Source organism: Sceloporus undulatus, chromosome 1, assembly GCF_019175285.1.
Source record: "Sceloporus undulatus isolate JIND9_A2432 ecotype Alabama chromosome 1, SceUnd_v1.1, whole genome shotgun sequence".
In the NCBI taxonomy this organism is placed as follows: Eukaryota; Metazoa; Chordata; class Lepidosauria; order Squamata; family Phrynosomatidae; genus Sceloporus; species Sceloporus undulatus.
In genome coordinates this window covers 176,505,011-176,519,751 of record NC_056522.1, presented here as the reverse complement: position 1 = coordinate 176,519,751, position 14,741 = coordinate 176,505,011, and the positions used below count along the sequence as shown (strand labels likewise).

Below are 14,741 nucleotides of genomic sequence, written 5' to 3'. Positions count from 1 at the left end.
ACTTTTTTATATAAAACAATTAAAAGCACCATTAAGCAACACCATTTTTATGGTCTGTTTAAAAAACATTCAGGGAGGCATACTCACGTGTTAGGATAGAGTTTTTCATAAAGATGGGGTCACCACAGAAAAGACCCAGTCTCTCACATTTGCAGTCTAAAAGTTCTTACTGTCAGGTCTGTGAGCAAGACCCATTTAATTGATGATGATGATGATGATGATGATGATGATGATGATGATGATGATATAGTTCCAAGCCATTTAAGAATGAGAGGCAGCAGTTAAAACTGGTTCCAGAATCCCATTAGTAATCAGTTCACACAAAGATCCCATCCCCATGCCTAGCAATTAGCCTTACCCCAAAGTGTGGAGTAGATATCTGTCTTTGTTAAGATCACAGTACAGTATGTGAGGAGAGGAATGTTAAGTCTTCTTTCCTAGCTGCAGTCTTAACAATCCCCACTCCCCTCCATAGAGTACACTGAGCCCTTGCTATCCACTGGGCATTTGGTTCGAGGACCTCCATGGATACCAAAATCCATGGATGCTCAAGTCCTATTAAATACCATGACATAGTAAAATGGTGTCCCTTATGTAAAATGGCAAAATAAAGGTTCTCTTTTTGGAATTCATGCATTTTAAAATGTTTTCAAACTGTGGATCCTTGAATCTGAGGATAAAAACCCATGGATACAGAGGGATGACTGTAATTAAGCATAATGGCTGTGTGACAGCCATACACTAAACGGAAGGCTTCATTGGTAGGATCCTAACTGCGTAAGTGTTTCTCATCCAGTCACTGATTAATTGTCATTTCTCATTTAATTTGAATAAGTCAGCATATTAAGCTTTTTAAGTTGGTTACTGTTGTGAAATAAAAAGTATTATGTTAAAGACAAAATGTTAAGACTTAAATCCTGAAAACCTAAAATGAAATAACCTCTTAGCTTTGGGCACCTCTTTCCAAACATAGCTACTGGATACCTAAAATAGGATGGACCCTCTGCTATCCTGTTATCTTCTTGTAAACTGTAAAACAAGATAGAGGTTGGATAAAGAAGTGATAAAGGAAAGCCTGTTCCCATTGAATGCCTGTGTTTCAAACGTCTTAAACATATTAATGGGAAATTCTGTGCTGTATGGTCTTTAGAGCTTTTAGTAATGGAAATAATTACTCTATATATTGAAATTTGAGTCAAAAAATTAACCCAAAAAACCAGAGTCAACTTATCCATAGGTGAATGTAAGTACTACACTTTAACTCTTATTTTTTTAAAAAGGAACCATCCTCTGGTGAAAGGCAAGAGTGTAATCTGTCTTGGAAGCACTAACCTCGCTCTACACTCTCATCCATCCAGCCTTTAGTAGGAGCACAAACAGTTATGGCTGCTGGAATTTTGTTCTTAGGCATTGTTTTCCTTTGCTTCATTGTTTACATCCTTTTTTACATGCCCCTAAGTTTTACTCTTGACTTATCCATGGGTCATATCAAAATCCATAATTTTCGCCGCAAAATCTGCCCTTGACTTATACATGAGGTCGACTTACAGTTGAGTATATACGGTACAATATCATTGCCTCAATTTGATTTCTAGGATGGGTTCCTGGAGAAGCTGAATTCTACAGAATTTGTTGCTCTTTCACGTCTGATGGAAACTTTCATCTTGGATACAGAACAGATCTGTGGTAGGAAGAGTATGTCATTGCGTGGTGCACTTCAGAGTCAGGCTAACAGATTTGTAAATAGATTCCACGATGAACGAAAAACTAAACTCAGGTATCTTTCTATATGTATATTATAACGTGATGCAATATGTTACACCCTTTGAAAACCTCCTCGTAATTTCTTTCTTGCATGAAGTGCAGAGTTACTCCTTAAATTACATTTCTTTTTTGCATTCCATAACAAATTTTATATTAGAACCCCTATTTTATATTAGAACCTTTATTTACATATAAACTTTCCACATATAGTGTGTATATTTTCTGTGTTTCATATTCCCTGTACATTTTGAATATGTATTTTCTATGTTTCACAATTCATATTCTGTAAAATCAAAATGTTTAAAAAAGATGTTTTATATATCCCAAAGACAGGGAAAACCAAATTGCAATTGCAGAAGGGTTCACCCCATTTGATTTTTCCAATATTGATGTGTTACAACATGGAGTTTAAATGGCTCTCATTGGCATTCTTATTGTGAAAGTGCAAAAAAATTTTTTTATTGTGGCACAAAGTTAAGAAAACAAAAACAAATTGGCACTTACATCAGTTAAATCTTTTTCAGTGCCAGGTTGCAACACAACAACTGTGGAGACATCAAAGAGGTGTCAAGGCACTGTATACATTTAATTCAAAGGATATCTTCCTATTTAGTTTACTTTCCCCTGGATTTTAATATACCACATTTTACTTAATCTGGTAGATTTCTTGGCTAAACTGAAGCATATAAAGTATGCTGTGTTCACATTAATTTCATGGGAGGGCTGAACGGCACATAGATTGCTGCAACAACCTGGAGTCTGCTATATTTGGGAGGCTGGGGGCTTCTCACATGGTTTAGCCACTTTCAGTATAGCTGGTACTTTATTTTCAAAAAAGAGACACTATGATGGTGTCATTGAAATGACCCAAATTTACAGAGGAGGCTCCCCACACACGTAGGTCATTGTACGTATGAACTCAGTGTAAGATTTGATCATCTGCCTGGAGTTTAAATCCTCATTGACTTTTGCCAATTCAGATCTCTGGAGAATCTGTCACTGCTTGTATTTGCATCAAATGAATCTTTTATGACTTCAGCTCCATGGAAATAATCTGCCAATCAATATAGACATAAAAGACTTAAAGGCCATTTATTATTATTTTTGTAAACCTTCTTTCTTTTATGTTTATTAATAGCCTTCTACTAGATAATGAGCGGTGGAAGCAGGCTGATGTTCCAGCAGAGTTTCAAGATCTTGTTGACTCGATATCAGATGGCAAGATTGCTTTACCAGAAAAAAAAACAGGAGGTGGGTCTGAACTAAATTAAAGGTGATTGGATTAAGACTTGTATGTTGACTGTTGACTTTGTGTTTTACTTTTTACCTTGTGCATCCAGATTTGGCATGCCATAATGATGGGTAGGGTTGAAAAGAGCGCCATTCCCTAACTTAATCTTGTAGAATTTCCAGCTAGTGGGTAGAAGAATCCTTACTGTTGTTTCCAGTCTGAAGTCAGAAGTAACAGTAGGAGAGCACACCCCTTGCTATAGTATTCATGATCAAGAGCAGCATGTAATGTGCAGTGCCGGTGCAGACACTACTGTCACTTACAGGAACTAGCAAAGTTCACAGTTATCTTTGCCTTTTGTCCTGTACACAGTGTGTATACTCAGCCAACTCCTGTAAGTGCCAGATGACTGTGTTTTGCAGCTCCTCCCTCTTTCCCATGTGGTAAATTGGAGCTTCAACTAGCACTTCATTAGTGTCCAATTACCTTAAGTAACATGGCTACTCCTCCATACCAGGTGGTAGAGGATGTGTGGGGGGAAATCCTCCCACTCCCACTCTTAATGTCCCCATTAAGCTGTACATGTTGGACCTGATCATACAGCCAGCCCTTCATATCTGTGGATGTTCCATTCCGGACACCACCACCACCACCCACAAATGGCAAATTCCACAGGACCTTGAGTCCATTTCTCTTCAATGGTGGTGGTATGTGTGCACAGATGCTTTGGCACAGCCATGTGCATGCACCGACTTTGAGGAGAATGCGGTGGGGCCATCTACAAATGCTCCAACCTGTGGATGCCAATCCCATGGATAGAAAGAGCTAACTCGTTAGCATGGAGAGATAAACAACTGGATCGATTTAAATGAAATTAATTTCATAGTGCTTGAATGTGTAGAAAGAACTTTCAGATTACATCAGTAAATCCCACTAGATAGACTATTTTTTTGGGGGGGGGGGGGGACTATCTAAATTTTTTACATAAGTCCAGAATGTCAATAACCCAAGCCTGTGGGATTTCTTGTTTCTATGGAATAGCTACTCCACAGTTGAATGCGCTGTCCTTAAGGTAACACATGATACTGACAAAATTCTTGTTAGCATGATGTGTAGAAGTCAGCCCCATATGTGGGATGCTCCTCAGGCAATTTTAATGTGTGCACTTTGTGAAAGTGTTCCTGCATAAAAGTTACACAGTGGAGGGATTGGATTAGTATGGTGGGAGAAAACCTGCCCAATGAGCACGTGGTTGATCTAACTTTTTCTCACCTATCTCAAACAGTGTCCCATTGAGGCTCATGTAAGATCCTGTCTTTAAAACCCCGTTTTGGGAACTGGCTTTGTATATAAATGGGTGGATAGAATCAATCATTTTTTCCATCTTTCTAACCATTAATATTTACATTGGCAGCAGATTCTTTCTAGCCATCTGGCATTCTTTTTCCTTCTCCATTATTTGGTTTTGCAAATAAGTGCTAAAGCATAGCATCCATGTCTCCTGAAGTTATAAACAATCTGTTTTCCATGTAGTTTGATCTACCATAGTGAAATAAACGATCCCACTCCTTATATTTGGCATTCAAGACAGGTTGCCAGTCTTCAAGAGAATGTTGAGATAGGAATTAAGTATGTGACCTGTAAGATACTATGGGTGATTTTGAGGTGGTATGAGCTGAATGGTGATACTTCTCAAAAGTAAATGGAAGCAGGAAGTTGAGGAATAAAAAAAGGGTAATTTACATTCCCCTGTTCTACATTGTCCAGCACCATGACGGGTAATCCCCATTGTGTTGTAAATATCTCCAATTTTTTTACTAGACTGCAAAACTATTGACTGATTTATTGGAGGCTTGCAGAAGAGAGAGCTTTTTGCAGTAGCCTGCAACCCTTCTTTGTAGGAGGCGTTCTTGTCCTGGCAACCAACTTGAATTTTGCACTAAGCACACAAGAGCAATGAGCATACTTCCTCTCTTCTCCCTCAACATCCTCACTTGGCAGCATGGAATTCCATGTATTTCTCTACCTACAGTTCTTTGTCACCTCTAATCACTATGCTAAAATTTAATGGCAAGCCTGTTTTTATAGACAGTTTCTAGTGTTTTTGCATTGTGTTTAATTTTAACTTTTTTTTTAAAAAATGTTCAATTGTCTAGCACCTGAGGAAAGAAAGCCAACTGACTTCTTGGTTGTTGATGGACAAAAATATGCTGTAGTTGGGTAAGGTGTACTTTTTATAATTTATGACAAGTTATTTGTTGCATAGTCATTTTGAATATTAAAAGATTACAGGTTTTCATAAAAATGAAGACTAAGCAGAGTAAGCTTCTTGCGTATAATTAACTTTTTAAAGACAAAACCTCTGCAAATGTTAGCCATATATTTACATTAACCATCTAAAAGAAGGAAACTCTAATCAGACCTACGACCCGAGGACCTCGCTGCCACCATCCATTCTTGTCAAGGCCTCATCAGTCGAACCTCTGGTTTAAAGGGTGAGGCCAGTTCTGTGCACGCTGCGCTCCACCAGAAAAATCCATTGCACAGGCTCGAAGGATACATCCAACGTCATCAATGCGCTTGTAGAAAGCACAGATGAGTCCTTCCTGAATCTTCATTCACGAAGTAAAGCCAAGAAGCATGAAAAGTAGTGTAGCTGTTGTTACTGGCCTCTTGTATTTGGTGATCATGCCCAAGCCTTTGCAGCCATACCATATAGAAATGTCACCATTGTTTATAGTCAGATGTGTAGTAGTTGCAGTCGTATACTTTGTTAAAACAGCCTTGTTGCCCTAGTGCCTGTTGGCCTAAATCCTGTTGTTAGTTCTGACAAGAATAAAGCCATTGAATCAAGGGGATTTTCCTATGTGTGAACTCGCCATTCAACAATTGATTGAATGTGGTTATTCTCTTGGGACTAACTAGCAGGATGCCAGCCAGTGAGTCTTTCTGCAGCAGAAAAATATATTCCATCAAGAATATGTCAGTAGTTACTTCTTGTGACCCTAAAAAAGAGCATCTCTGCCATTGACCATTTAAATTGGAGGAATATCAATTGAACTTACATGGTGCATTGTAGAAAGTGTTAGCCAATGTTGTTCATAAAACAGCAAATGTGAGAAAGATTAAGTTACCGTTAAGGCATTTTAGAAATGTGAATTGGATGACCTGTGGGCTTCTGATGTGGTCTGAAATCATGTGTTCAATTCTTTATTTTTCAGGACAGTGTTGTTGTTAATTAGAATCATCCTTGAGTACTGCCAGTGTGTGGATAATATCCCTTCAATAGCTACTGACATGCTTACTCGCCTATCTGATTTACTGAAGGTACAGCTCCCTCAGATGTGTTGTAAAATGCAAGGAACAATTATTTATTTAGTATCTATTTTTATATCCAACCTTTCCTCCAGTGGGTTCAAAGCTTTCCTCGTTACCTCTTTATCCTGATCTTCCCCTCAAGGGTAGGTCAGGCTTAGAGAGACTGTTTTGCCCAGGGTCATGCCTTGAATTTCACGATGTACCTTATATTTTTAATTAAAACATTCACATAACTTTTTAATTAGTTTAAATAGGTATGTTAGCAACCTTGGGAGATACAGCTTGATAACTTAACATCTGAAAGCACAGAACTTTGAACTCTTCAGTGCACAAGACAAGGCTAACAAGAGAGCTTTCTGTGCGTTTGTTCACCTTGTTAGGCAAGGTCTCTCATTATAAACTCCATAGGACCTTCAAATCTCTGTAGAACCTTCAGGATTTCAGATTTATTCTTTTAAAAACAATTATGCAGATGTCCTCCCCTGTTTTTGCCATTCAGCAGTTTGAATGCTAGCTCTAATTATTGGAGTGCATGTTGGTGAATTGTTCCTTCAATAATGGAGTATGCAGATGAATAATCTGTGTGTCCTTCCTTTCTCCCTGCCAGGTGGACAGCTTCAATTGCACAGATTAAACCACAAATTAACCAAAAAAATAAAAATAAAATAAAGGACAATGGTAATCCACAGTCAAATAGATTGAAAGCCCTGTTTTGTGCTTTTATGGTCCTTTGACTCAATCAAGCTGATAAATAGCGATAAGAAAAGATAGCAAGTGTTCAGGTGTTTTTCAGAAGCTGTTTTTCCCCTTGATTTTAGCATAAATGAAATTATTTCTATGAATATCCAGTTAATATAAATTAAATGCGTTTGGCATGGCACCCTTCCCTGTTTTAAATACATATGTTAATTTAATCTGCTGCTCACAACTCGATAACAGTCATTGTCTCATCCTTCATAAAGGAAATTAAACCCAACAGAGTCATAATCAAGCAGTTATTACCAGAGGGGTCAGTGAGGTTCCTCCATTTTTTTAAAGATAGAATTCTGCAAGCAACAAAACAAAACATTTTCCCTTGGTATTCCTTAAATCTGTCCAGATGGGGGAAGTCTATTGCAAGGTGGAGGACTGTGATATTATTGGCACACTCCCCTGACACACTTTCCCCAAGTATATATTTGTGCATAGCATCTCTCATTTATATGGAGGTCTGTATAGATAGAGCTCAAAGTCCAAAACCTCATGTTCTTTACACTAGAATATTTCAAAAATGGTATGGATGGTACAGCCTCTGTGCAGCTAGTGTTACATCTTTATAGAAAGTCTGGGTGTTTACAGGCTGGATGCTATGACGTACAGGTGTGAAATAAGGAAAATCAGAATCTTTAAGGAGCAGTTATCAATTGAGGGGGAATCATCTATATTAATTCCAGGTATATCATAAAGAACTAGAAAGGAAATAGTACAGAACCGTAAAGTAGCTGGTTGGTAGGTGCCAGTATGGACAGCTTCAGTGTAAGGTTTTACCTGTCTAACCGACTTGAGTTTTTGTTGTGGTGTAATGAATGAAAAGGCATGCTTAGTTAAAAAAAAGTTGCATATTAGTCAGTATCTAGGTCTTATGTGACTCCTTTCTCTCTTTTTCGTGCAGTATTTTAACTCAAGAAGTTGTCAGCTGGTGCTTGGAGCAGGCGCATTGCAAGTGGTTGGCTTGAAAACAATAACTACCAAAAATTTAGGTATGAAACAAACTATGAAATGTTTTGTGATCATGTAATCTCCACTTAATTGTCCAAAAAGAAGCTTTCCACAGTTTGCAGCCTTTCAGGGTTGTACTTTTGAATTTTGGCTTGTATTATTAATTTATTAATAAATTAATTTACTAATTTCTTTATGGGGAGTAGAGAGAAGAATTTACATGTGTTATTATAAATCTTCATAATAAATTTTAAAATTCAGCTTTTAAAATAGGTGCCTTCTAACAAAGGTCCAAAACACACTGCAGAAATAATCCAGTTTGAGATTGTTTTAAAATGCCCTGGCTCCCAGGAATTCTGGGAACTGTAGTTTTTTTGAGACATTTAGCCTTCACTGTCAGAGAGCTCTGGTGCAACAATAAACTGCAGTTCCTGGCACTGAGCCGGGGCAGTTAAAAACGGTCTCAAACTGGATTATTTCTGCAGTGTGTTTGGGACCTAAGACATCTTTCAGTTGATAATTTACATGCTGGCTCAGCAAGCCACAGGTTTTTACTGTTAATGGATTTTGAAAATGACAGTGGACCCTTGGGATTTGGTTCCAGGACACACCATAGTGGCTGAGTAAAATTGTATCCCTTATAGAAAATGGCAAACTCCAGGTTTACTTTTAGGTTTGGCTTTTTTTAAAAAAAAAACTGGTTTTAAGCCGTGGATAAGAAAGCTGTGAATACAGAGGGCTGGCTTTTTATTTTACAGCTTCCATAGGAGAAGGACTCTTGTTATACTAACAGTTTTTCTATATTTACTTTCTCCTTTTTCTTGCAGCCCTCTCCTCACGCTGCCTTCAACTCATAGTGCACTACATTCCTGTTATCAGAGCACACTTTGAAGCTCGCCTGCAACCCAAACAGTTCAGCATGCTTAGACATTTTGACCACATTACTAAGGTAGGCAAAGACAAAGTAACTTCCATTGAGGTCCAGGCAGACTCTGTCTCATATGTGGAAGTTACTTTGCTGCTGTTAATGGAGCTGAAATTTTATTGCCTGTGTTTTACTACTGGACAAACTAGTGTGTCCCTGTTGGTTCTCCCCAGTGTCTTGTGATACCATAAACCATTGCATCTGTTTGGGATGCCTGGCTGTGATGGGACCTGCATGCACTGTTTTACAGTCGTTTCTGTCCTTGAAGGAGTGAACTAAAAAAAGTGGTACTGGGTGGTGCTATTTGACACCCTGGTTGTTTGGCCTGTTGGATTCGTGAGTGCTTGATTCTTAACTCCATGATATTTAATGAAACTGTAGTGGGCCCTTGGTATCCACTGCGGTTTGGTTCCAGGGGAACTCCCCCAGTCAATACCAAGATCTATGGATGCTCAAATCCCATTATATACAGTGGGGTAGAAAATGATATCCCTTGTATAAATGCCAAAATCACGGTTTGTTTTCTGGATTTTTTTTAAAAAATCAAGCCATGGATGGTTGACTCTGTGGATGCAAAATCTATGGATATGACGGATCAGCTGTACTAGGAGAGGTTATTTGGAGATTAGGGCTCATTAGTACTCTGAACTCTCCTTTCCATCTCATTTCAAAGAAGCTGTTTCCAAAACAATAGTAATTCTTAGTTATGCTCCAGACACCCAACAAATGCAGATTCACAACATGTAAAATAAAGAGCACAAAGAGCAATTGGTGAATTTATACAGACAGAGCTTATTTCAGACATTTTTCTCTAAAAAAGTTAAGTATTACCTGATCCTGACAGCCTCAGGCAAAAACTTGGCAACAGTCAAAGTCACACTGGGAACCTTATCTTCTAGTAAGAATTTGACATAATATTGGGCTGATTTTCCTGGTAGATTTGCCATTAATGGATTAATCATATCTTGTTGAGCATGTTTGTAGAATCCACAAGACAAGAGAATGTGCTTCATGGATTCTACTTCATGGTTACTGCCGGGACATAATCTTGAGGTTTAAGGGATAACGGTAAATCTACCTTAGAGCATTTCAGAAGGAAAAATATGCAAAATGTGCAGAGGGAAAAGCATTTAATCTGGTCTTGGTAAAAAGTCAACATTAACAATAGTCAGATTCTTTAAATACTTGGCTAGATGTATGCTCCATGCGGTTAGTGAAAAGGATGATTTTCAATGAGAGGTTGATGTTTCCTTCATCCTTCTGAAACAGCCAAAATCCCTCCACCATTTACTATAGAACCACAGGCACCCCACTGCCTGGGACAATTTGATGCTTGATGGTGAACGGGATGATTGCAGAAGCTTCTGGTTATGTCTCCATAGCCAGACACAGAATTAATACATCTTCTGCTGAGACTTCCAGAGAACCTCAGCAGACCTGATGATTGAATTACTTTGCCTCTGGCTATGGGGACTTTATCATACGCTTCTCTGGTGATCTCCCACTCTCAAGCAGGCATGGCATGGCTATGGGAGGGGAGATTCAGTGACTCTACAGTGGCTCTAAATCTAGTGAGGGTATGTGATTGGTCTGATTGGCCACACAGGATTCCAGCTAAGGAGTGCGTTTGGACAGTTAAATCTGATGCATCAAGGCATGTGTCCCGCCATCTCAGTTGGCTCTCTGTATCCATGGCTTCTTTATCCCCAGATTCAACTATCCATGGCTTGAAATTTTAAAAAAATAAATAAATTCCAAAAAGCAAAACTTGATTTTGCCATTTTCTATAAGGGACACCATTTTATTTGTAAACCACCTTGAGTCCTATGTTGAGGGAAAGGTGGGATATAAATTGTTTGAATGGATCAACAGTATTTATTAGGCGTAAAAGGAGGACTGCAGGAAAGCACACCACTGCTCCTTGTTTGTTTCATTGTTTTTTCATGACTTCCAGATATATTCATTAGGAAATAAACCCTTGCATGAATTAAGTTATAAATGTAAATAACAAATACACTTTTATTTCCAGGATTATCATGATCACATAGCGGAAATTTCAGCAAAGCTTGTAGCCATAATGGATAGTTTATTTGACAAGCTGCTCTCTAAGGTAATGAGTTTTAAAATGCCTTTATTAACATATAAGTACTTCATTTTGAGTAGATTTTAAAATAGTGACAAAATCTCTGTTTTCTTTGTTCAGGTGTATAAGCTGCTAGGCTTTATCAAGTGATTGGTATATGGTATATTTTCATACAATATGGTGCTAATTTGTTGCACTATCATCGCAATTCTACACAAGTCACATTGGGTAGACCAGTTAGTGGTCACTATATCCTATATTCTGTCACTATAAATTAGGAGAGGACAATAACTACTCAGAAAACACACTCCATGGAGTTTATCACACTAGCGAGATTCTGTGGGAAAACAGGAGTTAAACAAGATTTAAAGCAAAGAAAACCCAGAAATGGCCAAAGTTTATCACACGACATCGCAGTTAACGTGAAATAACGCAAAGTTAATCCAAAGGCAAAGCAGAGAAAACCGGTAGCTTTTTACTTTTGGAACAAGTCGAAAGTAAAAAAGCTGCCATTTTTCTCTGCTTTGCGTTTGGATTAACTTCACGTTATTTCACTTGGGCAGTATCCTAGTGTTATAAACTCCCCGAATTTGCAAGTTTTGTTTAAATTCAAATGTACTTTAAATCGCATTTTAACTCTCATTTTCCCGCGGGATCTCGCTAGTGTGATAAAGCTCTGTATTCTGTGTAGGGGATGGTATCAGGGATTTTATATGTTCTGTATTTTTAACTTGTTAGCTGCCCTGATTGTTGTCAGAGGGGCGGGATACCAATAAATTTATTATTATTATTATTATTATTATTATTATTAGCTGCATTTGCAATAATTATTTAAGGGGGGCTTACTGTAAAAAAATTGTAAGAAAGGTGTCTTGCTTTCAAGTTTTGTGCATGCTAGTAATTACATTAGATATAGTCAGCGTATTAATTATTTAAAACTATATTTAGGAATGAGAAGCTTGAATAATAAGCAGGAAAAGAACATTAACAAGTTTCTGCTCTTAAGGAGAATTCTCATTGCTGTGACCTAAATCTAATTGTTAGTCCCAGCTATCATAAACTGGTTGTTTTCAATTAGAATCTGATAAATCAGCACTTACGTAAGTTCCATTGATTCAGTAGTCTACTCTAGGAAGGCCTAATAATTTAACCCCTGTAAACAAAATGGTAGCTGAAATCTATCAGCCCCAGTCTCTAATACCTCCCCTGTCTGTATTTCCAGTATGAAGTGAAAGCGCCTGTTCCTTCGACATGCTTCAGGAACATATGTAAACAGATGGCAAAGATGCATGAAGCAATATATGACCTTCTTCCTGAGGAACAAACACAGGTAAGCCATTTTGAGTGGTTTTTCTTGTTAATACTGTAATAATGTGCATATGCTCTCAGTTGTTGAAGTTTCAACAGGCAATTGCTGAATTCCACAAATGATGCCTGCACTTAGTGTTTTCCACATGAGGGGAGGATCACAGCTCATTTTAAGTCAACAAGGTCTTAAGTATTGGGCCAATGTTTTGCATAAGTAGAATCCAGCATTGGCATTGAATAACCTGTAACATTTAATACTAGATTACTGAAAACAGGGATTAAAATGGGAAGATTTTTTGCTCTGAATCTGTTATTTATTGATAAAGTGCCATCTGTGTACATTCCTTTTCATAAAGAACTTGTTTGGCAAGTTTTACCCCTAGAAGGTAGATGATCTAAAACGGGTATGTGGCAACAACAGAAGAAATGGAAGTAGGGAAGGGGGGTATGGTGCCCTAGGCATTATTCCAAAGAGCTATTATTTATGATGTGGTCCTTAGTTTCTGTGCTGAGAATGCACTGTGACTCATGGATGAGATGGTGGCTCTGTACATTAATCTGAGTACACTTCAAGGATACACAGAGTGGTAACACTTGTATGGTGGGATTATTTTTGTATAAACATAAAATAAGCTTTGTTAACAACTTTTCATTACATTGCGTTCTAGGTGTTGTTTTTAAGAATTAACGCAAGCTACAAGCTTCATTTGAAGAGGCAGTTGGCTCACTTAAATGTAGTCAATGATGGAGGACCTCAAAATGGGTATGTAACACAGTTTTTCAAGTAGAGGTGCTCCGTACTGGGGGTGGGGTTGTTCTTGGTTTGGGTAAGATCTGGTGCAAGACAAAAACAGTAATGTTGTTGGCACTAACATTACATCCCAAAATAAAAAGTGAGTTCTACCCTGGGATTAAGACTTCATTTGTATCCTAATTACAGACTATGGGTTAATTATATCTGGTAAAGTCGAGAGATTGTGCCTGCAGTTGATGACTTTTTAAAAACCACTGACAGATGGAACAGGGGCAGAGTGGAAGCCTAATGACATACACCTTTGAAGCTTTAAATCTGGCCTCATTTGGGAAGAAGATAGGGTGATAATCTGATAAGTACCTTGAATATTTGTACACCAGCCTTTCTCTGTAGAATTGCAGTCCTTTGTTGGCCTGTTGTTTTTCTGCTCAATCTTCCCACAATGTTTTAAACTGATATGTGAGTTTTATGTAATGAAGATCTTGTAGTTCCAGCCTGTCCAGTATCGGCTGGCAAAGCATTGTAAAGGCTTTCTGGGTCTTGTGGGCATAAGCGACAAATGTTGAACCTTGTAAAACGCACACCTGGTTTCAATGATTATTCAGGAAAACTTGCAAAGAGGGTTGAAAATATTTACTCAAGTAAGAGCGGAAAACATCGCCAGGACACTGATTGTGCTTTGTGCTATTGTCATATATCTGACTTGTGGGGAAAAAAGACACTCTTAATGAGTGCATATTTGATGCATTGTTATTGTTGTGTGCCTTCAACAACAACAGCAACATTTATTACGTCACACAACCAGCACAAAGCAGTAAAAAGTATTCAGGAAATTCAAGGAAAATATGCTCATGTGTACACAACATCAATAAAATGTGGTTACAACATTCGACCTCAGGATATACACTATATATATTTGCTGTAAGAAAAGCTGCTAATATTCTGAAATATAAATTTAGCATGGACATTTAACTAGCCGCTATCGACACATCTATTCCTTGGGAGATCGTTTCAGGAACATGTAATTTTGTTAACCCTTTATGTTAGAAAATTTTTTAAATATAAAAATGTATACAAATTCTTATGTATTAACATAATCAGTCTGATTATACAAAGTTATATGGTATGGATTTAAACGATAAGACAAAAATCAATAGGCTGTTTACAGCAATTTGGCCATAAAATGTCGATAACAATTACTGCATCTGTTTTAAACATTTTTTACGACAGGTGATAGCAGCTGCAAAAAAATGTAACAGCTATAAAAGTTATATATTCAGTATAGTCTGCAAGAAAGTAGTCAACATAAAATTTCTACCAGGTACCTGATGAATAATTGGGGTTATATGAGTAGCACGTAATTCTGTATATAAGGAGCAACTAAAGAGAACATGACTGTTTGCTAACCACTTGTTTCCTAGTAAATAACAGTTTTCTGTAGAGGAAAGGAGGACATCAGACACAGAGCAAGAAACTGACTCCACAATATATAGCTTTAACTGCGGTGATGCACCAGGAGATACATATCCTGATTTTACCCCCTAAACCTACCTCATAGTGTGTCCAGCTTCAATAAAATAACTGGATGTGTCCTCACTTGTTCCCTCCACTCTCTGGTAATGACTGTTATTGGACTGCTCAAAAATCAGTCACGCTTAAA

At 37.8% G+C, this 14,741-nt stretch overlaps 1 protein-coding gene across 6 annotated transcripts in view; it reads left to right on the top strand.

Moving 5' to 3' along the window:
* VPS54 (VPS54 subunit of GARP complex) overlaps positions 1 to 14,741 on the top strand; it is a 60,222-nt gene that overhangs the window by 44,245 nt on the left and 1,236 nt on the right. For all 6 annotated transcript variants that reach the window (XM_042445402.1, XM_042445400.1, XM_042445401.1 and 3 more), the window contains 9 exons: positions 1,596 to 1,777; positions 2,903 to 3,015; positions 5,152 to 5,215; positions 6,217 to 6,322; positions 7,965 to 8,052; positions 8,839 to 8,960; positions 10,966 to 11,046; positions 12,242 to 12,349; positions 12,996 to 13,090. In XM_042445402.1, the coding sequence (XP_042301336.1) occupies positions 1,596 to 1,777; positions 2,903 to 3,015; positions 5,152 to 5,215; positions 6,217 to 6,322; positions 7,965 to 8,052; positions 8,839 to 8,960; positions 10,966 to 11,046; positions 12,242 to 12,349; positions 12,996 to 13,090 (959 nt within the window). The remainder of the gene's footprint in view (positions 1 to 1,595; positions 1,778 to 2,902; positions 3,016 to 5,151; positions 5,216 to 6,216; positions 6,323 to 7,964; positions 8,053 to 8,838; positions 8,961 to 10,965; positions 11,047 to 12,241; positions 12,350 to 12,995; positions 13,091 to 14,741) is intronic.